Below are 24455 nucleotides of genomic sequence, written 5' to 3' on the forward strand. Positions count from 1 at the left end.
AACATGCCCCAGTCTTGTATTTATCTTAGTGGCCCTTCACTGTACTTTCTCTAGTATGTTCATCTCTTTTCTGCACTGCAAATGCTACATACTTCTAGCCAGCAAGAATATGTATGCAGGCAAAGCCAAACATCATGCAGGAAGATTTGGTAGGCAGAGCCACAGACAACCATTCCAAATGTCAAGTTGCTTAAAGGCTACTTACTATGTTCAGCAATGAATGTAAATGCAAACAGTTTAAATTATTGGACAAGGAAATTTTTGTTAAAATCTTTCATTAACTGAATTTGTTTCCTCGTCAGGCTTTCCAAAAGTCATTTTGCTGAGTAGTACTTACCATGGATTTTGAGATCTTTGGAGCTCTTATGGTTTTTTGACAGATTTTGAAGTTGTCTGTTTAGCCATAGCTGTTGTTACCTTCCAGAGCAAAGATTTTTGTCTTGTTATTTGCAACACTTAATACGTCACTGTTCCTATGTAACTTCCACTACTAAAGCGTATTTGCAAATTAAGTTTTGTCTTCCAATAACCAAGTAGTCAAGTGGAACACCAGCTTGGGAGCAAAGCCAGTGGGAATATTTGCCTGTTTGCCAAGTGTCTGCATACCAGTCCCCATCCAAAATGGCCTGCTGACCGCCAAGAAAGATTCAGTGACACACTTGTTGCCAATAGATTAAGTTGAAAATAGCCACCTCCTGTCAGCTTGCATGATTTTGTTTTTCTAAACAAGGCTCATAGCATTTGGTGCATGTTTTTTCCAAAAAGCTTCAGTGCCTAGACTTTTCCTTCCCAGTTCAGATATTATAATAAAGCAGCTTGAAACATGCTTCTTAACAGCATGTTTTGCAGAAGGCAAGCACTCCTCCAAGGAGTTAGTCATTACTGAAGAAAATCCATAAATTTTGATTACTCTAATGATGTGCTTAAGATAATATTCTTTATTCCTGAATAACAAAAATTTTCTACACTATATTGTACTCACATACAGCTTCCATCTCTTTGAAATGTGACAGTATACAAGGGATGTATAGTTAGTGTTCTGTTAATGTAGAGAAAATTGTAGGAGAAGGGTTACTGGACTTCAAATATCAGAAAATCCATGCAGAAAACAAGGATTAAAAAACAACAAAACCCCCTAGTATTTTGTTTCACACTCTTCAGTTTTGTCCCACTTTCAGGTAGCTTTTTGATACTCGTGCAGTAACAGCACCTGACATAGATCCCTACTGTGACCAAAAAGTTCAAACATTCAAACATCAAAAGTTGCACATCAATGAAGTTATAATCGAAAATCAATATAACTAAAATAAGTTTGGAGAGACAGATATTTCATTCCATTCATTACATTTTTGATGTAATGAGGTTTGGACACACACATAGAGGTTCTTGTAAATCCTGAAAAGAGCAGTTTCACTCACTCATCTCATCTCACATGCTTTGTCTTCAGAGTAACAATCTCCAAATGTAAACAGGATACATGTGCTCCCAGAACTTGGCCTTGAAGGCAGACTACTCAAAATTGAATAATAAGTTACTGAAGTTTAATTATTTATAACACTTTAAGTAGGATTAGACAGTTTAGAGAACCACATTCTAACAATTCTTCCATTCTTCTTGGACATGCTAACCATTGCTAAGAACTCAAGGCTGGCTCATGATCTCTGCGTAATTAAAAAAAAAAAAAAAATCCAAAAAAACAAACAACCAAGAACAAAGAAAAAAAAATCTCCTGCAATTTCAGCATCTCTGAAATTTACTCTACAGAAAACATACTTCTTCAATACACATGTAGTTACCATGTGTGGATACCATAACATTTTCTAAAACACAGCTGCTTTTTCTAGTCTTGTTCCTACTTTCAGAGGAGATTCAATATTCTTTACAAAACTCGTACTTCAAAATTGAAAAATTTTGCAGCACCATCTTTAGGGGAAAGAAAAAAAACAAACACAAACCAACCATCCAAAAATGAACAAGCCAACCAAAATAGGGAAAAAAACCCCACACAAACAAACCAACCCTCTCCCACAATTAAGTAATCATCTCAGAATATTTTTGCACTTTTGCAGAAAAGCCCAAATAAGCTTTCAGGCCTTCCCAGAAGCAATGCAGTACCGCACAGCCAGCACACGAGGTCTCCAGCACACGCCGAGATTCATCTCTCAGCCCTGCCTCACACGTGAGGAATAACATATAATACATGCATACATAATGCTCATACAGCATTTCCAGGTCAGCCTGGAAGTCTGGGATCTCTCCCCAAAACAGCTAAGCCCCCATGAGCAAGGTGCCAAGCTCTTAATTTGCAGATCTTGCAGAAAAGAAAGGGAAAGCTGATGAAATAGATGCAAGAAGCATTGCTGCACTTCAGCTGCAGGCACACAGGGATACACATACTCAGGGCAGTCCTGCTCTCATTGGTTATAGTTCTTCAGCTGCCCTCCTTTTCATCCTGCCTTTCCTTCCTTTAATTTCTACTCTGGCTGTATGTAATTACAAAATCTATAATATATATATGCTCCTGTTGAAGCACACTGCAATGCTCAGGCACAAACTGGTGTCAGGAATTTTAGGAATACAGCTGTGAATTCCCCTTTCCTCTTCGCAACTTTTTTAAACACAATATCTCTACGCTTTTTATCCCATCCGTATTATTCTCCAGGTGTTTTCCATGTGTCTTAAAAAAAAAGGTAGCATACGTTTTGGATGCAGGTAAAAACCTGACCTTCTATTGACATAGAGCTTATCATAGAGTAGTTTGGGTTGGAAGAGACTTCTAAAGTTCATCTAGTCCAAGCCCCCTGTAATAACCAGGTACATCAACTAGGTCAGGTTGCTCAGAGCACAGTCCAGCCTGAGCTTAATGTTTTCAGGGATGAGGCATCTAACACTTCTCTGGGCAACTTGTTCCAGTGTTTCCCCACCCTCATTGTAAGAATTTTCTTCCTCATATCTGGTCTAAATTCACCTTTTTCTAGTTTAAAACCATTGCCTCTTGTCCTACCACTATAGGCCCTGCTAAAAAGTTTTTGTACTGAAAGGTCACAATAAGGTCTACTCAGAGCCTCGTCTTCTTTGGTCTGAACCACCCCAACTCTCTGCCTTTCCTTATAGGAGACGCATTCCATCCTTATGAGCATCTTTGTGGCCCTCGCCTGGACCTGCTCCGAAAGGTCCATGTCTTCACTGTGCTGAGGGCTCCAGAACTGAACCAAAGACTCTGCTGCTGGGGTCTCAAGAGAGCAGAGCAGAGGGGCATAATCAGCTCCTTTGACCTCACCATCAGGTGGGTCAAGCAAAACTTGACTTGGTGAAGCCATGCTGGCTGTCTCAAATCACCTCTGTGTCCTCCATGTACCTTAGAATAGCTTCTAGGAGGATCTGATCCACAATCTTGCCAAGCAAAGGTGATGCTGACAGGTCAGTAGTTCCCAGAGTCCTCCTTTCTACTTTTTTTTAAAAGTGGGTGTAATGTTTCCCATTTTCCAGTCACCAGGGTCTTTACCTGACTGCCATGACTTTTTGAATATCATAAAGAGTGACTTGGTAACTACATCAGCCAATTCCCTCAGGACTCTGGGATGTGTCTCATCAGCTCACATAGACTTAACGTATATTGAGGTTCCCAGGATGGTCACAAACCTGATTTACCCTTACAGAGGGATGTATTTTGTTTTCCCAGTCCCTGTCTTGCAATCCATCCTTTCAACAGGTGTGGGAAGAGAGACTGCCAGTGAATACTGAGGCAAAATAGTTTTAGAGTACCACATCCTTCTCCTTGTCCCTTGTTACTAGTTTTGCTCATCATGGTGAGTATGATTTCTTTGACCTTCCTTTTCTGGCTGACCTACCTATACATGGCTCATCTCTGTAAGACTTCAGGTGTGTTTCAGTGTAGCCAGCACATCTCAGAGCAACAGGCTGAGGGCCCTCACCAGCACCCTGTCCCTCTAACTTTGGCCTGTCCTCCCACAGCTTGTCACGCAAGCTTGGTATTATGCCCTTCCTCCTTCTAATCTAATTTAAAGCTCTGTCACTGAGCTCCATGAGCTCCTGAGGAAAGAACCTCTTCCTCCTTTGAGAAATGTGAATTCCATCTGACACCAGGATGGCCTGGTGCAGTGTAGGCCATCCCATTATCGAAAACCATCCCATTATCGAAAACCCCAAAATTGTGTCAGTGACACCAACCGTGGAACCATGTTTTAAGGATCTGGGCCTCTCTGTTTCATCTGATGTCTCTGCCTGCAGCTGGAAGGCTAGAGTTAAATACAGCCTGTGCTCTGGATTCCATTACCAACCCAAGGCCCTGAAGTCTCTTTTGATTGCCCTTGGACTAGACATTGCAACTTCATCACCACCCACATGGAACAGCAGTAATAGGTAGCAGTCCAAGGGCCATACCATCTGGGAAGTTTCCTGGTGATGTCCCTAACCCAGGTCCTGGGGTGGGTAGACCTTTCTGACCCTGGCAATATCTCTACTGTACATTATTGTCAAAGGAGACCATAAACATGCCAAACATACAGTGCTTGCCCTAAGCCTTGCTTGCCCCAGCACCCTACTCATATATAAATATGTGTAGATACCTTATTACTTACCACATCTTAGATGAAAGGGAGACTCAAAAAGAGTTCAAGTAATGACCCACAGGCAGAATCAGCCTGTCAACCTACAAATATAAGTTATCATTATGAATACAGGCCATTGGATTTTAAAGCCCAACATTTCAGAACTGTTTTCTTTGGATATTAGTTCTCATGGCATAATTTTAAGGAGTATTTTTCTCATATTATTTTATGTCCTATTCTCTGAATTGTGCTTTGTTCTTAGTATTAGTTTGGATTACCTTTTTGAGAAGAAGAAATGAGATCTGTAAAGAGATCTAATCTCACCTGACTTACAGCCAGTGAAAGAATTGCTGCCACCCTGTCTTGCAAAACTAAGTGCATTGAAGACTTTTTAAAGTGTATTATCCATGCTCTGTATGCTTGTGGTCTGCCCAGAATGTGAGTATACATAAAGATGTATGAAAGTCAGACTACCATCATGTCTATTATGTGGTTTGGACTAATTACCTTCCTTGTACATTTTTCTCCTTGGTATTAAACACATCATTTTGTAACAAAAACTTGGAAATGCTGAGCAAAAGCTGAAGATTGAAATAAGTATTAAATTTGTTCAAATTCTCCAGACCATTATAACAATAGCAGTCTTAGTCATTCTATCACTATTTTTCTTCCTTAGGTATGTATGAAAAGGTCAAGAAGTTTAACTGAACTCTCATCTTTGAAAAATCCAATTTATTGTAATAAGAATAAATGCTATGTCATCAACATGCAGTATTCTCTAAGTACATATTTTTAGCAGTTTTGTGAAAGGTATTGATTTGGTACATCTGGCCAATTCCATGTTTCTAAAATCCCAGCACATTTCATTTATAAAATAATATTTCAGAAAGAAGGTGACCTTCACAGAAGTGAACACAAGCAGTGTTTTTTAAACTATTTAAATGTGCATCTATAATTTAAGAAATCTGCAGACAACTGGGTGCTTTTTTCTTTTTTTTTTTTTTGTAAACTTGGCAATGCAGATCATGCTTTGAGAAAGAAAAAAATCCAAGAGTTATCCACTGATATTATTTTATAAATGCATACTGCCTTTCTCAAAGGGTCTCCAGTCTAAATTAAGCATATAAATTGGATGCAGTAAGTGAAGGTAAACAGGGAGGGACTGGAATGAAGGGCAGATTCTGCTCGTACAATGCAGTGAAAGCTTGTACATGAAACAAATATTGGTATAGACTAAACTGACAAAGACTGCAAGACATATAGCTGAAGAGAGAAATAATATAATGTATAAAACATTAACCTACAATGCCCAAATTTCCAAACAGCAGCAACAGCAATTTATTTGACTATCCTAGGTGAATAATCAAAAGAACACCACTGATCACTCAGCTAAGTCAGCTTTATGCCACTGTCTCCACAAGGACACAAGGCAGGCAGGGATTCAGCAAGGCACAGAGAGTGGGACAGCCCACAAGAAAGCCTTTAGCCCATCGTGCCACAGGAATTTGAACTACTGTCAAGCAGCTCATTTGGATGAATGGGGGACATGACCACTTTCAGCAGGCCAGCCATTTGCATTCTTCCCATTTATTCACGTGTGCCTTTTATTTATGCACATTTTCAGAGCATCAAAAATATGCAGAAGTTCATGCTTCAACCACAAGGCCATTTTGTAGTGACCCATGCCAAATAGCAACTCACATAAATATTCATCAGGACTGAAGGCAGGACCCTCTCAGCTACAGAGCACTAGCTGCTCCACAATGAACTGAACTGGGACTTCTGCTGTAATGAAATTACATAGCAAGTCATGTAGCCATTGGGATGACTCACTAGAAGAAAATATGATAGAGGTCTAAATCATAATCAAACAATGTTAGAACAAACACTGCATAATGTAGTTGCAATATCAGGGAGCGGGAGCAAGAAATTAAAGGTAGATTATTTTAATACAAAGGAGTATGACTTTTGCTTATAGAAATCTTGTTAAAAAACCACATTATTGTTTTTGCATTGATTAGAAATAAGCATGGTTATCCATTCCACAGTATAAAGTGCTGAGAATTCCAACTACATATCTAGATAGTTATGCACTTCTTACTTCTAGTCTTTGCCAAATGGACTAAGGAAGCCCTAGCATCTTTCTGCTGCAGAAACAGTTGCAAACCTGGGCTACTCAGTTTTCCAGCCACAAAAATGATTCCTTTAGGAACATCTTATCAGGACAACCAATACACAGTATGACAGCTTGTTTTAAGAAAATAATCAGCAACGACAACGTTACAGTACAGACTGCAATGAGAAGGTTCTTCAGGCACCTGTGAATTGTATGAAGAATTAAGAATTCTAACATCACAAGCTAGGACAGGATACAAGAGAAATCGACATTTCGCTAGCTGCACTTCAACACAAGGAAAAGAAATCGTTTGTGACTCCTGCACTAGCACCAGATGCAAAGAGGAACAGTATCAGCACGTCAGCAGGCAGCAGAATACATTCAGCTGCAAAGATTTCTTCAGCAGTATACAGAAGTGGAAGGTGAAATTTCAGCCAAAGCTATTAAAATTATGAGAACGCAATTATCAGGACAACGCTAAAACCAAGGACAAGTTTACATCTACGAAAGGAGTAAAGGCTGACACTGCAGATGCTACATAAACAACCCATACTCCTGATTTCAGTTGAAACACGAATTCAGAAATCTCAGTGACCCTAAAGCTGAAACATAAAATTCAAGCAATACTTAGGTGAGTAAAAAACAAACCAGAAAAGAACTAAGAGCAAACAATGTAATGTGACATCCCAGCAGCTAAGAGGTCAGCAAAGATTTAAAAAGACGTAGTGTACCACACCTACCTCAGGAAGAACTCGTTGCACTCAAAGAAAAACAAATTCTGCAAAACAAAGGCTGAAATTAGACTCTTAAACCTCAGAACAGTAGTTGTAAGGACACCAAAATAATGTCTGCATCAGATCCAAGCAATTTAAACAAACACTAAACCAACTCATACACTTCATGATATTTACAGGCAGTATCACTTGACTGAACAGAGTAACTTGCTCTCTGTAAGTGGACTGACATTTTGAAAACTGTATTTGAGCACAGTGACTCCATCAGATATGCAAATAAGCCTTCAAGGGTGCTTTGCTCACAAGTGATGGCATTTTTATGTCCATAATGCAAAGATAACATAAAGGAAGGTATAGCCATAACCTTCAAATACCTAAAGAAATATCTGGAAAAGTGTAATTAAAATTGTCAATAGTACCTACAGAACATGTGCTGACCTCTGCAAGACTTAGTAAAATCCCCTAAAGGAAAAGGGTGATGCTAACTGCCTAAAGACATTAGCTTCATCAAGTAATCAGAATTTGCAAATTACTGCATTCCAACTGAAATTGCAATGTTACATCCCACTTACATGTTACAAGAAAAGTAGGATGTATCCAGTTCACTCCTTCACGCAGGTAGCTTTGCAGCACAAGCAACCAAGAACTGGAAAACAATATTAAGTGAATTACAGAAGACCCAGGGAGACTTCAAAGACATTAAATAAACCTGTGATATATCAATTTCCATAAAGAAAATTAAAATATCAAAACACAAAACTACACCAAAAAAAGAGTGCCGATGCACAGCACTCTGGAAAGCCAGCTGCTTGAAGAGCAAGTGCCAGACTGGAGACATCCCAAACAACCAAACGTTGTAATCACAGAATCACAAGGCTATTTAGCTAGAATGGACACACTGTGATCAAAGTCCAGCTCCTGGCCCTGCACAGGACAGCCCCAAGAATCACAGTAAGTGCCTAAGAGTATTGTCTAAGTGTTGTAACCACTTCCCTGGGAAGCATTAATACACGATGTGGAGGTAGTTCAGTCCTGTAGAGATCTTCAACAATATTTTGTAAAGAAACATGTTGATATAGAGAATACATTTTGGTCAAATATGATTAAAAGCAGTGATTTAAAAAAATAGTCAATTAGACTAAACCCTTTTAATTACACAACAGACCCCTCCTGTAAGATTATTGTTTGCATTTCAGAAATCCGGCCAGAACCACAACTCCTCCCTTGGTTCCCCTCCTCCCCAGTTCCCTCCACTGGTCCTAAGCCACACTCCATTTCTATCGGACAAAGGTTTTAGCACATAAAAACCCAAAAGCTATCTATTCATCAGATCACAAAGTAAGAGTTATGCTATGAATATATATGGGTGTTACAAAGAAACATGAGCAAAACAGCTTTCAGGCAACAATTGAGAAAAAGGCTATGTACATGCAGACAAAGGACTGAAGTCTGAATTTGCCCTGCCTGGGTACACTCCTTTCAAGCTTTCTGAGCACTAAAGTGCTGCCTCCTTCCATTGTTTCTGAGGACTGCATACAAAACACACTTTGGGAGGAAGGAAATGGGTGGTGCTGTGTTCTACAAAGGAGCAAAGAGAAGCTGCATGAGAAAGCTGCTAATATAAGCAACAGGAAGAGGTTAACAGGGAGGAAGAATTATGCATCTAAGGAACAAAGGAGGCATAAGAAAGGAAAAGCACGTATTTGCTGGGAAGAGGAGAAGTAGCTAAGTGCACCCTTTCTTAGTCAACAAAGCACTTAAACATGAATGATTTGTTGAATCATATTCAAGAGCAATAAATACATAATCCATATGAACATGAACTTCAGTATATAGTAAATATAGTAAATAGGATTCCAGTTCTCCCTGGAAGTTGCCTTTCACAAACCTTTAAGTTTTCTTGTTCTCTTCTATCAAGAAGGCACAGTTTCCCAAAGCACGGTACCAAAACCTGAATGAAATTCTTCAGCCAAGTTCTCTGCTAACATTACATAGAATGGAAGATTCACTTACTTCAAAGGTTATCCAAGACACAAAAGCTGTCCAGAATGTGCATTATCAGCAGGGGAAGAAATAAAATTAATCCAAGAAAATGTTTAGAGTGACCAGGAAAACCCATCCTCTAACGCAAACCAGAGCAAGCAAAGCAAACAAAGATTGATAAACTAGTATATTGGAGGATAGATCAGAATATTGTATGAGGAGGATGTGATGACACGATAATCACAGTGACAAAAGTAGGATAAAATTCAACTCAAAATGCAGATCATGCTTCATTTCAAGTAGTAGTTTTGGACATCTATGTTAAAAATAAATAAAACCAAAAAACCAAACTGCACAAGGTGCAGAGTGTCTACTAAGTTTCTACTCCACCTGTCCCACTGAAGTCTGGTTTATTCTGACAGGACAGACTGGAAAAACATACGGCCACCATAAGGTATAGGTGCAAGAAAAGAGAAAGGAAGAGAGCTACTCAGCCTAAAGAATGTTTAATACAAAAATCTCATATACACATAAACCAGTATATGAAGACTTGTTATCTTTTGACTACCAGAGCAATGGATCAGTCTCTCAGTTAAGAAATACAGCAACAAAGGTTATCTCTTAAGAGTAGAATGTGTCAAGGTTGTATAAGAGTTCTCTGGACCATCAAATCAGAACTACCCTTCCAGTTCTACACTGATGTTGAAAGTAAGACCTCAGTGTGAAAGGTTGCTTTTTTTTTCAGTGCAAATTCCTGTGTTTTACTTGGACTCTGACCCAAGACACCAAGGAAGAAAACTCATCCTGGGCCACATGGACTACCTTCTGTTAGAAAGCAACAGTTCAGATCATTTTACTTGTTACACAAAATGGAACAGAAACTAGTTAAAAACCCCTCATATTTCTCTAGGTATGAAAAAGGCCTCAAAACAGATTAAACGCACCACCTAGGCAGTTTATCTCTGCCACAGCTACTGGCCCTGAGATAAATGACAATTTTTTTCTGGAACTCTATCAGAAGAATAACAACTGCATGTTCAAATAGTTGGTGACTGAGAAAGCATTTGAAACATCAGTACTCTAGCAAAAGTTTCACTGAAAAAAAGATTGTCAAATTTCACCCCTCAAATGCCTTTAAGTAATGCTGTACTGTGTTCTTTTCCAGTGCAGACATCCTAGCTAAAAATGTGGGTGCTGCACTGGTATACAGTGGGGGGTTTTTCCTATATATACACACATATACAATATTTACATATATATATAATGCTTTGATATACATATACAAAAGATGTCATTGCCTGCAAGGGCAACAATGGTGCAAAGAAAATTATCCTCCTCTCAGAGGTTACACTACCTAGGACAAAACTACACCTTTAGGGATCCACCAAATAAAGAAATAAAATCCAAGCAAATTCTCCAAACTGAAAGAGAAGACTGAGCATGTCAAGCCATGAGAGAGTGCCACCAAATAAAAGGCAGAGGGAGACAATTCTATGCTTAAGGAGAAGCCAGCACTTCTACTTAACGCAAACTTTAGTTTCGACACAGAGAGCCAAGACTTATTTCTCCACAAGCAATGCAGTCTGTGTGTAGGTGTGTGGAGTGTCAGTGTATAAATTTAATCACAGGAAAATCAAATGAGAAATGCACTTGATGATTGCTAGTAGTTGAATACCTTAAACTTATTCCTAAATGCTCACTACATGTAAGCAAGACAGAGCTTTAAAGATTTTCATATTCTAATAAAAACTATAAATTTGCATTTATCACATTTTCAACAGAAATCAGAAAGTAACAGATACCACCTCCCATCAGTAATAAACCTACTTTCACTCCCAGGCTTCTCTCAAAGCATGCCATTTTTAGACACAAGACTTTAAAGCTTACTTAAAGGAATCTAGGGAGAGATGATCATATTATACTAATCATCTCAGACGGCTGCTGTCTCCAGAGGGGGTCAATTTTCAGAGTAATTTTAACAATGTTCATATCTTCTTCAATAGATCTGTGTTATTTAACATATGTTAGAGAGGCTGTTGCTGCTACATAACCTTTGTTCACAGATGTAATGTTTCATCACATACCAAGTAATACATGAATATTAATACTTGCAATTAAATCATTACTCACATTCTCCAGAGTTGATTTTGTTTCAAGGATGCTACAATCCATATGAGACAGCCTGGAACTTTATTAAATTTCCTAATAGTCTTGAAGCAAATAGAGGGGTTTTGTTTTTGTTGCACTATCTTAAAACAAACCTGTTCTTCACCTTAGGTGGTCTAAATATTTGAGTCAGATTTACAGATGTAAAACCTGCATGCTTCTCCAGATACTAAGGTTAATCCGTTAAAGCACTACCTTCAATACTCCAAGCTTTTACAAATTCATGCTGACTCCAACATGCAAAACACTGCATTAAGGTGTAGCCTCTGCCTCAGTAAGTTTCAGTAAAAAAACAAAGCACAGGTAATTGAATGACATTTCTTCAAACAAAAAAGAAAATCTCCTTAGATCTCAGTGTTCTGTGTGATTTTGGTGAATGCAACACCAAATACTGGCAACTGGTCTTTATTTGTCTGCATCTTGCTGCATCCACACAATAAGTACAAAATTCATATTACATATATTACAACAACATATGAATTCACTTCATAACAAGTCACACCAAGGCCTTTATTTCTACTGGATCAGTTGCTGTGTGAAGTGTTCTTTATCCCTCAATCCACAATGAATTAAGCTATTTGTATTGGATGTGGAGGGCATCTCTACATAATGTGTTCTAACAATATTAATTACAGATGGGAGGCATAAACAGGAGGATAGGGAATTCTGCCCAATTCAATACTATATCAAGCACATGGAAAAAACCTGAGAAGTGTGCAAACAGTTCAAATACCTCACAAGTTGATTAGAAGATTAACTTCCCTATCAATGTAACTTCAGTATTACTGAAGGACAAACTTGTAGGCAAGACATGTAAAAACATATGTTCATTCTACTAATGTCAAAAGCAATGGTAGTCTTTAACTTCTTGAAATGTACCCAAGAAATACTAGCCACAGACTGACACTCACACCACACAAATTTAACAGTCTCCATAATTTCCTTCCCTACAGTGCTAGAGATTACAGCAATTAAAAGGCTATGTTTACAAATCCTATCTTTTCAGTGATTTTTAACGTTCTTATGAATGTTGATCATTTCCAGAGTTGTGTTAGGAAGACTTAAATCTAGACAGCATTTTGTTGCTTTTCTTTGCAATGAATTAATTTCAGATTCACAAGCACCACCTGCCAGGCATTTCAAAACTAAATAGGCTACAGCGGTTAATGGCTTAAGCAGTACCATTTTAACCCAGACTTCTGCATACCATTGAAAATAACAAATCTAACCTCTGAGGGAAGAAAATAAAATCTACAGATTTAACATTGAATTAACATGAACTTTTACTACTGGGAATGCTATTGAGTCATTTTTATTACTTAAAACACCTTGTTCAGTAAAAACTCAAATGGGTCACTTTCCATACTTCTCCCTACTTAAATGTTAAAATATGTATTCCATGTATTCCTTACTTTTTACAGCACTGAGAATATAAAATGAACACAATTTTGCCTTTAAAACTGTTTACATTCTATACACACCAAAGACCATACGTTTTTTGGCATCTCAAATGTTTCTGCTGCGAACACACAACATATCAGTCATTCTCACTCAGCAGTACACACATCAAAGTTCTCAAAAATTATCAGCAGCACAACTGTATATTAAGAAAAACTCCACACCAATGGTTTGCCCACATCACTTGGCAATGTCCCTTTAATATTAATACACAGAGAAGTAAAATTTTTTCATAAATTTGTTCAAGTATGTGGAACATGTAAAATGCATAAGAATCAATATGGACTTCATTAATGTTATATTTATTTATTTTCCAGCTTCATACAAACTGGATGTAGAAGCATAAACATAGTACATTTCTACCATTTTCAACAAAAATATAACCAATATGTACAATTATTGTATTAAAAATACAAAAGGATACAGACTCCACCAATGTCTTTCTAAAAGACATACAGGTACAAGTAGTATCAAAAGTATGAGGAAATCACCAGTTAATTGTACATTCTGCACTTGACATCACAGAGCGAACTGAGATTAGCAGTCCTATGGTCTACAATTACTTAATGCTTATATAACATTTGTGCAACTTGTGATAGAGCTAAGATTTTGTATTTCTATATGCACATGAGGTCCATAGCCTTGAGAATAAAACTGGCAAATAATGCATATAACATGTAAAATTACAGATGCATAATTGACAATGTGATATATAAGCAAATAGACAAAAGCTATGATTACAGGAGAGAGAATTAAATAAAGCACTGACATTTGTTTGATACAGTGAAAAAACACTGCAATTTGATCTTTAAAAGTTGAAGCTATTTACGTTTATCTACTGATCAATATGATCAGCTGAGTTCAATGGAAAAAAAAAAAAATCCAAGACCAGCAGTTCCTCACATTTGAGTACTACTCGGATTGGCAGCCTTCACTTCTCCGGAGTCTGTGCAAAAACAACACAAAAATAGAGGGGAGGGTCATTTCAGTCATTCTAGGGTTAATAGCAGCTGTGAGCAGGTGGTTGCTACACATTGGCCTTCTCTACACATGCAGTGTTCCATGAAGCCATTAACAGTTGTGACTATTCCTGCATTGCAAAGGCTGGCAAATCTAATCATGTTATTTTTTTTTACTTAAAGGCTCGTTTATCCCCTAATGTCAAAGTCAATTGATGGAAGTTATTAGATCAGTGTTAACAGCTGACACGAGCTGTGACATCCCAACTTGGCTTCACTGCAATGTTATCCAGTTAATTTTTATTTTAATATAACTACTATATAGTAAAAAAAAAAAAAGTACATAACTTAAAGGTGGGGTTGCCATCTGTCTTATTAGAATGGGACACTTTTTTAGTATGCCATCCTGTATTCCACAAGGCACAGGTATGAGACACACAGTGTCCTCTTCCACCATCGACCAGTTGCAAGCACTGTGTTTCTGCATTTACACCAGACCCGGATGAGAATGCCATTAACACTAACATTTACAAACCTGTGAAGATTCCAGGGTGGAGCACATTAAGAGCAAAGCTAGATGGTCAAGGAAAGGCTGCATCCTGTAACCTCTGCCTTCCCTTCTACCCTGCTCAGCCACATGATAGCAATATTCTCTCCAGGAGCTCAGGCTGGCAACCTTACTTAGAGGTGTGAAATAATACTGTAATTACTATGCAGATGCAGTATTTGATCTTCCAAATGCAAACATACAAAATTGTAACAAAGGCATTGTAAACAAGCAAGTAAGCACTGCCTCCTTGAAGGATCTCAAAGCATTTTTCTCTTCGTAGGTTAAAGGCCAAATGTAATTTGACAACTAACTTATCTCATTATCCCAATGAGACTAAGTGCTAGGATTGTGATTAAAATCTAAAAGGAAGATTTAAAAAAAACCCTTCCAGGCATTGGGAAGTGCAGCCAGAGTTAATCATCCTGATGTGATGATCTTGGAATTTGGAATGATACTGTGTGATGTGGCAGACAGCGACAGTGGTAGCTTGGAGATTGCTGCACTGTGCATTTCAAGCAACACAGTTTGAAAAGTGCCAGGGCGATTTCTTCACAGTATTTCACATGCAAGGGGAGAGGGGACAGAAGGGGGAGGGGCGGAGGAAGAAGCCCCATGCTGCTTTAAGGCAGGGAAGGAGGCAAATAGGTCCACCATCCTGTAATCATAGTTCCGAGGCTCCTATTCTAGGGACGTCTTCTTGTGCTCTCCTTAAAGGTGGCTCACTCTGGATCCAGAAAAGCCCAAGTCTTAGACAGCAGAGACTTGTTCATCTTCTGCAAACACAATAGGATAAGGGAAAATAGAATTTAGTTCATACAGAAAAAGACTGCTACTGAATGAAACAAACCTGTGCATATAACAACTATATATACTGTGCTGACATGTTTTCCATTTCATTCTCCTAGGTATATACTTTAAATAATCTAAATTTCAGCACATTTCAGGTCTCATGGGAAGTATTCCTTTGCAATTTTGCTCTTGAAGAAAAGAACACAATCACCTAACTGAGCTACGTCCAGTTCCTCAGCCCAAGGAACACAACAGCTACTCCTAGATGGCCAATAGCTTCAGAAAGGCATCTTATATTTTTCCCTGAATACATCTGCAATTTAGTCATCATTGGTAGAAACAATTAACATTCTCTGTCATGGTAACTCTCAAAGTCTGAGGCAATTAAGTTAAGGCAGACTTCATTTTTTTTACCTCATCATATTCAACTGCAGAGTTCATCCTGCACATAGCAACTAAGCAGTTAGAGGGAGAAGGGGAATGTTAGTCTTTCTATCATTAAGCAAAATAAAGAGTTCAAATGTAGGATTTGGGCACCCTCCTGCCTAAACTTTGAGCGCCTAGGCCTAGAGCTGTAATCCAGCTATACCTACACTCCACAGAAAAACATCATAGTTGAGTTAAAGCACAAAGATGCAGACACAATTGGGCCAGCGAGGTAGCAAGACAGTAGTAAGCTCGTTATGTGAAACTGTTGGAGTAGAAAACTCAGTGTCCACAGCATAAGAGTGTCAGGTAGAATGTGAATGACTATTCAAATAAACCTGACCAATGATGCTCTGTGGGGTGGATGGGCAGGTATTCTACAGACCAGGCTACTTTTTGATCATTAAATACTGGGTTAGTGCAAAAAATTAGGGGAGGTACATGGTGAACACAGGCACCTCCAGAGAAGTTGCCTAAGCCAACTACTTGGCTGTCCAAGACTCACTTGGACCTACATTCCAAATTTTAAACCATGAACTGAATTCCTTCCCTTACAAAAAGTCAACAAACAGCAAGTTGTGAAAATGAAAGAGAGTTCAAAATTATGGCAAGAATTTCTGTGGTAGAATACATTTGTGTAATTTGCTTTGTGTCTGTGAAAGCATTGACCAGTTTCGCATGCAGCACGTTCAAACTCTACCAGTTAGAAATTTACCATCTTCCTCTGTGGAAAACCCTTGAGACGGATAGTGAGCGAGACGTGGATCTGACTCGTTTGGTTTATGCCACTGAGGTTTGTTCGCAGGCCTGCTGGTTGAATGGCCGTGAGACTGCTGCTGTGGAGTTGATGTTCCATGAGCCTCACATGTCCGTGCCACCATTCTAGACCTCTGAAGTGCTATGTTGTAATCTGGAGGCTTTCTGGTGGGATGGGAGCCACCCTCTGCAAACTCAGCAATAGGTATTCCTACATAACCAGGAGGAGTTGGAGGTGGTTCCCGATATCGACCCTCTTTTCGTGCTGCAGGGAAAACAACAGATGATTATAAGAGACAGGAAGAGAAACACTGCTGAAAGGAAAACAGATAGTTACTAAGTAAACATCAACCAACTCAACAGCCAGGAAGATAAAATCTGAAGGACAAAAGTTAACCATCATACGCTATAAGCATATGAGCTTGTGAAAATAAATCAATCAAGAAAGTACAGAATATACAACATACACGGGATCCAGTTATTCTTCCAGTGAAGCATTAGTCTAATAAAATTCACCAAATTATATGAGGAATTTGTTCAAACTTCACAACTGAAGCTGTTCTATCAATTGTATAGAATTACACATACAGTGATCAAAGTAACATGGAAGACAAAAGGGTCTACAGAAGTAGCAAACAATTCCAAAAGGTAAGGAAGAGGGCTTCATCTCCATACTTTATGAATGCACGACTGCCCACTGCCCCATGGTTGTATTCTAAGTAAAAGTGAAAGTATGCCCATAAGAGCAATGATTTAATATGATTTTATATAGGAGATGGAAAGACCACCACCTAAGTTGTGGATCTCACTAAGATGTAATTGTTTACCTGAACAAGACTTAACTCTGGGCATAATGAGAAGCTCTCTCTTGCAGAGAACTTCAAGGGAGAAAACAGCAGTTAAGAACTCTAAGCATTTGCAGAGACACAGAACAGACAGGCAAGACTCCCTTTTTCAGTTATGTAATTAGAAAAGCCACCTGGGACTTTGATACTGAATACTTGTTGTGGATGTAGCGCTTTAACACAAGACCACTTAACTGACAAACCTTAAAATAAAGCAGGAAAAACCACTGACACAGACAATTTACTCTCCACAGCTTGTCATACACTGTATATTCCTGCACAAGTGGTGATGACACCACCACCCCGCATTAGGCAGCATGATTTGAATGAAAGGGCAGTACAAGCTCAAAATGGACCAGTGCTATTTGGATACAAGTTTTTATGGACTAAAAATAAATCCCTGGTATTATAACAAAACCAAATAGTTTCCAATAGATTCTAAGTATTTTTCTTGGACAAACTGTTTTAGCTGAGCAAAGCAGCATGAAGAGGTTTCTGAGAAACTTCATTCAAATATTTCTGAAAAGGAGAAGAAATTCTATAGAAAACTACTGTTCAAATACTGCAAGAGATCAATATCTATTCAGTGCAGAAGTACTACGTGAAACAGTGGGTTCTGCTGGACAGTGATGTACAGAGTTATATTTGCAGAATAATTAGTTAATAGCAGTCAAGTGCATGGAAGTGTGTTGGTTTGAGTTTTCAGGTCTCTTTCATGTTCTTTCAAGTCTCTAAAAATGTAGTGGCAACCACTGCCTTGAGAGGCAAGTTTGGAAGCGCACTCGTTACACATCCTGGAAGAAAGCAAGAGTATCAAAGAGAAAAATTAGAGAGAGGCATAAATCTGAACCTGAAGTCCTGAACTGAACAGGTTTCTGCTCTTCATAGTCCAGGGATTCAGATCTGAACCCAAGCTTTGAGGCAACCTGCCACTGCTAAGCAGTATGCTTGAGCAGAAAATGGAAAAGTCATTTTATCACAGTGGTCTCAGCATGATCCTCAATCTGGCAGACTTTCAGCTGTGTCAGCAAAAAATGGCTCTTAGGTAGTTCTTTATATTAACCTGACAAAAGGCAAAGTGAAGGAGAATGAAAGGAAGAAAAGTGGCAAAAATTCAGAGGTTTTGGATGGCCTAAGAATTGGGATGCATAGAAGGAACAGTACGAGAAAAATGTTAAGCTCTGCCAAAGAGACCTTCATACTAATTTACAGATTATACGATCTTTCTATTATTGATTGCATGTAAATGTATTTCACTTCTAACTTAGAAACCTCCTCAGTTTCAGCAGTCCAAAGAAACATTTTACAGTTGGTATTTAGGCACAAAGTGATCCCATTTTCAGAAGTAAGGAATATTCACAATTATCAGACAAGTCATAGAGGTATAAAGTAAAACACTTCTATGAAAATCAGGCCACATTTTTAAAGACTTCTAAATATAGCATATAGAGCCTTACTGTGATGAGAAATTCACATTTCAGAACAGACATCTAAATGCATCAACCTCTCAGAACACTGTCCAGCAGTTGAGCTAGTTTTTTGATGTAGGTAAGGCTCTCTTGAAACACAAAGGCACTGCCAGAACTGAGAATCAACAATGAATATTCTTCCTTGCACAGAAAAATTTAAGAGAGACTGTAAAATGTTTTTTGTTTTAAAACCTTAAAAAAAAAAAAAAAGAAAAAAAGTCAAACCAGCCAAAAGAAATGCAGTTTTAGAACAATACAAAAACCTGTAAGCAAATGAATTAAAATACTTCATGGTAAACAAAACTTAACTTACCAACATGCCCCTTTGAACTACTTGATGTCACTGCTGTATGAGTGGGCACAGGAGCCGGTTTAGTCTCCTCTGCTGGTACAGATGTTATGCTAATGGTTTCAGCTTCAATCAAAACATCCTTCCCACCCCTCCGCTTTATGGTACCTGTATCACCTTCTGAGTCCTCTCCCCAGTATCCTGTTGAGGATGCCCAGCTTGCTCTGGACTGTGCTTGATCAAGGCCCTCCCTGCCTTGACTTTGCCTGCCATACTTTGTGCCGTGATCGGGGAACATCAGCTGGTCCATATGGCTGCCTGAGGCCCACAGTCCTGCCCCATCGCCTGAACTATCAAAATGAGCGTGTCCAAAAGGCAGAGTCTCCCAGCTCCTCTGGTGCTGTATTGTTTGTATGTTATCGTGAGAACCGCTCGAACAAGAAGTCCAGCTACCACGGCCACTGTCAGCTGCATCAAGCGAAGCTCTGTCCCCCTGATCCTGTGACAGTTCTTCTGTACTAGGAGAAGAAAGCACAGTTGCTCCAGCATACAGGCCTCTGGTCTCTGAGAGTGGTGCATATGAGCTAGATGCACAATGATGATGGGGAAAAAAAATAAAACCCAGTGTTGGAATTGGAAATCACGTACAAGACACACAATTCAACAATCAAGAGAAAAACGAACATATTTGGGGGTTGGACTGGATGACCTTCATAACATTTAAAAGGTCCCTTTCCACCAAAACCATTCTATGATTCTATGATTGAAGGTTTGATGCACTTTGTATTATCTTTTGTTTGTATTAATGGCTAATTCAATTTTGAGAATAGGACACTTTTCTTTCAAGCTCATCCTCAATAAAACAAAAACAACAAAAAAACCTCCAACTGGACAGATAACCTGATAAAACTTTACACTTCAGGGAGTTATTTCAAAAGATAAAATCTTAACTTTGCAGCAGCCTTTTAAGACCAGCAAACCACACTGACACACATAAAGGGGAACAGACTGACAGACAGGGTTGTCCTACTGCTTTTCCAGCCACGCAAAGCAAAGGTTCAAAAGCTAGAGTTTTAGAAGGAGGTGGCTGATATTCAGATCTAGGTTTCACCTTTTCAGACTTTTTTTTTTTTGCCTAGGAAACTCTAAAGGCTAAATTTTCAACATTTCCTGCAAATGGAAACGTATTTCAACCTCAATTTTGGAAACACATGCTACTTCCTAGAGCAAGTATGTTCTCTGTAGCCTCTCAGCAATTAAGTGAGCCTGACACTATCACTTACATAGCAGCAGAGAAAAACGACAAAGTGTCACTTTTGCTTAGCAGCTATCCAGGCTCCTGGGATTTGTTCTTCCAGGGCAGCTTGCTATGCAGACTGAAACCCTGTTCTTCCAAATATTAATCTGATTAGAGAGTTTGCATAGCCTGGGATTCCCAGAGCTGAAATACATCAGTTTTGGAACAGGTCTGCCATTCACAGACACTGCAGGATTAAAACCCTTGAAATTGTTCAGAGGACCGAAGCATCCAAATAACAGCTCAAAAAAAAAAAAGTAAGTGGAGACTGAATAGGAGCCAGAGCTCCAATTATTTTCACACCAAGGCTCACTACTAGAGATTTAGAGAACTCCTCACAGCACTAGCTTCCCCACCATTACAGAAGTTAATTACCTAGAAAACCAGCTGCATAATGTGAATTTTAGCTTCCAATTATTGTTGACTAGAAGAGATATTTTAGGCAAAATATTTTGGAGTTAGACAAATATGCACTTTTCCATGAAACAGACTGGAAAATCACTAGCTATTTCTGTTCTCAGTTTGATCACTGAATAATTGTATGAATAATATCTCATCTAATTCAGTTAATTCCCCACATAGGAAGAAGGCTAGAATACTAGTCTGCCACAAAGAGGATAATCTACAGTACCACTGAAATGCTCAGATGATAAGTCTACTGAGGTAAACTCTTACTGCTGTAGACCTCATCATGCACTCAGGAGTGCAAAACCTTTTCCTGTCAGAAATGGAGCATTATCACAATACGCAGCATTGAAAGAGTCGTTTTTAAGAGCAGGGGAGAAAAAATACTTGAGAGATACAGAGAAAGTTACATGGACAAATACACATGCCACATACACACTATATGAAAGTATAATGTAAGTAAGCATAAATAAAATTCCTACCCTAAGCTGTATTGATCTGGTTCAATCATGATTCTTCTATCAATCCTTCCCACACCAAGATTTGTCTCCACGATGCTGACAGAATGCCTCTGTCTCCTCTCGTCATGCAGGGAGACTGGCATAGAGTCAAAAGAGGAATTGCTGACAATACTAGATCTAGAAGAAATTTCACTGTGACCAGAATCTGAAAAGTTATCCACCGTGCTGCTAGGAGCCAAAGTATAGCCTGCAAAGGGAACATCATGTTAATAGGACTCTTCAAGACACCTGCTCAGACACCTGTCAGGTAGCTGGTGATACTGCTACCATAGTAGAGCAAAGCTACGATTACATTTACACAACACTGCAAAAGATAAAGATGCACAGCAAAACTGTGTAACACTGTGTATTTGGTCTCTTAATCAGAGGTTTAAGATTGTGAGAACACACACTACTCATTTACAAACCAACTGCTCACCTGCCTTCTTCTATGCCCTCCTACCTCAAAGTCTTTTCAAATTCATCATCATACTCGTATCCTCACATTATGAAATCTTACTTCTCAACAAACTGCCTGTGCATAAACACTGTCTCCAGGACTGGAATGAAAGAGATGCTTGGGATGAGTCTATTGCTTAAAGTACTCCAAGAAACCTTCTCATACAATTTTTCTGTTTGCAAAGCTATGCTTCACAGATGAACAGCTGATACAACATGAAGCCCAGATGCCTGGGCTGACTGCTTATTACATATTTTAGCTGAGAGAGGGCCAGGTTTTCAAGCTTTCTTTATTATACTTGGCTAACTAATTAATTCCAAATAGCATATATTACCAGAATTATAATGAAATTTGGAAGCAGCATTGACACAGTCAGACTGAAGTAAAATCTGCATACCATGTCACAGAAGCAAATTCAGTTTTTGCTTTAGTATTAAACAAAGTTGTGGTGAATGTTCTTGTCAGCTAAGTTAAAGATCATTAAACAACATAAATCCACAAGTAACTGCAGTTTTCTTTTTTTTTTGCTTTCAGTCTACACATAAGTGTCAAAATTACTTCAAGAAATCTATCCCACTTCACTTGCTGAGAACACAGAATTAATGATGTAATTTTTGTCTGAAAGAATGTAACATTAGCTTCATGTCACCATCAAACCAAGAATTTTTTAAAATCATGTTTATGATTTGCTTTTTGCAAAAATAAAGTGCTTTTCCCATTATGAGTCAAGTACAGAATTCCAAGTCCTTATTCAAGAAATGCATAGGCCTGGCCATATTTATAGAAATTCACTGTTTACTGATGTAGTATTTGGGAGAAATAACGATGACAGCTTACAAGGACCTGAAATGATATATTCTCTACATAATATTCTCCTCCGCCTGACCTTAGTAAATAATACTTCAATACAAGTCACTTCAACCCCAGTGTATATTTTACCATAACATTATTTTATGTAACTGTTAAATTGAACTTTTATGATATTCTGAAAAGAGAATAACTTTGCCTGTAATACATCTAGGCTATCATACTTTTAAAGGGGATTTTTTTTTGGTTTAAACTACAGCACAATGCCTCCATCTTCTGTTTCTCAATTCATAACCAAAACAACTACCATGAAAAAAAAACAAAAAAACCCAAACCCAGGCTTTAAAAAATTCCTTTAAAGTCCTAAATTCACTTTAAAAAACAGCTCTAAGAAATCACTTAAAAAGACCTTGGTCAAGGAAGTTCCAGTGTGTAATACCATTCCTTAAATAGTCATATACATGGCTTGAATAATCAGGCTGCTATTAAAATATTCTCTAGTAATGATCTGAATCCTAAATATCTTAAGCCTTTTCTGCCATACAAAGGTCACATCCCATACACATGCATGAGACAGCAAATAATTCCTCTAATAGACCAGTATGGTCAACGCTGTACAAAGATTTTAAGTTTTCAACTGCATATCCTTACACTGGCAGGAAACACTGAAGATAGAAATATTTTTTGGCAAAAGTAGCTGCAGTGAGAGCGACCTACTGCATCAAATCCTGCATCATACCAGGCTATTTTTCCTGGCTTTTGATAACCACAGGGCTTTCAAGTACCCTTGAAATCAGGTTCACAATTATCCTTTTAGGTAACTCACACTGAGCTACATTTCCTGCCCTCTTGCTGACCATATGTGACAAAAAAAAGAGCAGCAGTAGTTTATCAACTGTTCAAATTCTTTCTTAGAAGCTTCCAAAGTCCATGAGTTTTGGGAAACAGGATGAGAAATAGTGAACATCTAATACCTTTCCTTGGAGAGCTCTGTGGTGAAGTAGGAGGAGAAGACAACTGTGAAGATGCACTTGAGACTGTGTCTTCAGATTGTTTCTTGTGACGATCCAAACTTCCTTCTTCCGATAATGAAAGAATTTTCTTTAAAGCTTGTGGGGAGTTAATGCCTTTAAGTAAGAATAAAGTAGATGTAAAGTCCAGCATAAATAGATCTTCATGCTTCACAATGCATTTATAGAGCAGACACCATACAGGAAAAAACCCTAAATTTTCTGACACCACTTTACATTAAGCAAAATATTTAAACCTATTCCTGTTTAAAATATAGTGCTTTATTTCCACATATTCGTGCAGATGGTCTTTCACTCTGGCCACTTAAATACTTTGCCACAGAAAACACAATGAAAATTTAATGTTGTAGAATAGTGCCCATACAAAAATTGAGGATGTGCATAGGAGTGGCGGTGAAAAACTTGAACTAAAATTATGCTGAATACAGACACAAACCAATCTCACTGGTTAGTGAAGATTTATACACTAAGAATTGAAACTGTTCTCCTGTTTCTTTTCTATTCAGAGTAGCCTAGAAAGTCAAAGAAAGCTGGAAAGAAAATTAATAAGATTAGGCTTATGAAACAAGGTCATCCTGCAGCTGCCTTTCTCCCTTTCATTTTTGAGAACTATCTCTGCACCAGCTTATTTTGGGAAACTGAAGAGTAAAAACATCCTGATGATGATGTATGATGTAAAGATCTAGGGCACCAAGAATTGTTTTTCCCAGGCCACATTTATCCATCTTTCTTTTCCCCTCCCCTCAAAAATCCACTCTAGGACAGTGAAGACAGAGCTTCTCTGACAGTTTTGCCAATGCTCGCAATAGAGGTTATTTTCAAGCATTCACAGAATTTATCTTTG

General features: G+C 38.4%; 1 protein-coding gene across 8 annotated transcripts in view; it reads right to left on the reverse strand.

Moving 5' to 3' along the window:
• Window positions 1-13318: 13318 nt before the first annotated feature.
• RAPGEF2 (Rap guanine nucleotide exchange factor 2) overlaps window positions 13319-24455 on the reverse strand; it is a 185920-nt gene continuing 174783 nt past the window's right edge. For 7 of the 8 annotated variants that reach the window (XM_050338676.1, XM_050338675.1, XM_050338672.1 and 4 more), the window contains 5 exons: window positions 23555-23707; window positions 21296-21521; window positions 19136-19695; window positions 16468-16773; window positions 13319-15310 (listed from right to left, as the gene is read on the reverse strand). In XM_050338676.1, coding sequence (XP_050194633.1) covers window positions 15285-15310; window positions 16468-16773; window positions 19136-19695; window positions 21296-21521; window positions 23555-23707 — 1271 coding nt within the window. In that variant the 3' untranslated portion in view covers window positions 13319-15284. The remainder of the gene's footprint in view (window positions 15311-16467; window positions 16774-19135; window positions 19696-21295; window positions 21522-23554; window positions 23708-24455) is intronic. The other variant, XM_050338674.1, reaches the window with a different exon arrangement.

Source organism: Myiozetetes cayanensis, unplaced genomic scaffold (genome assembly GCF_022539395.1).
Source record: "Myiozetetes cayanensis isolate MyiCay16 unplaced genomic scaffold, myiCay2020 scf7, whole genome shotgun sequence".
Lineage (NCBI taxonomy): Eukaryota > Metazoa > Chordata > Aves > Passeriformes > Tyrannidae > Myiozetetes > Myiozetetes cayanensis.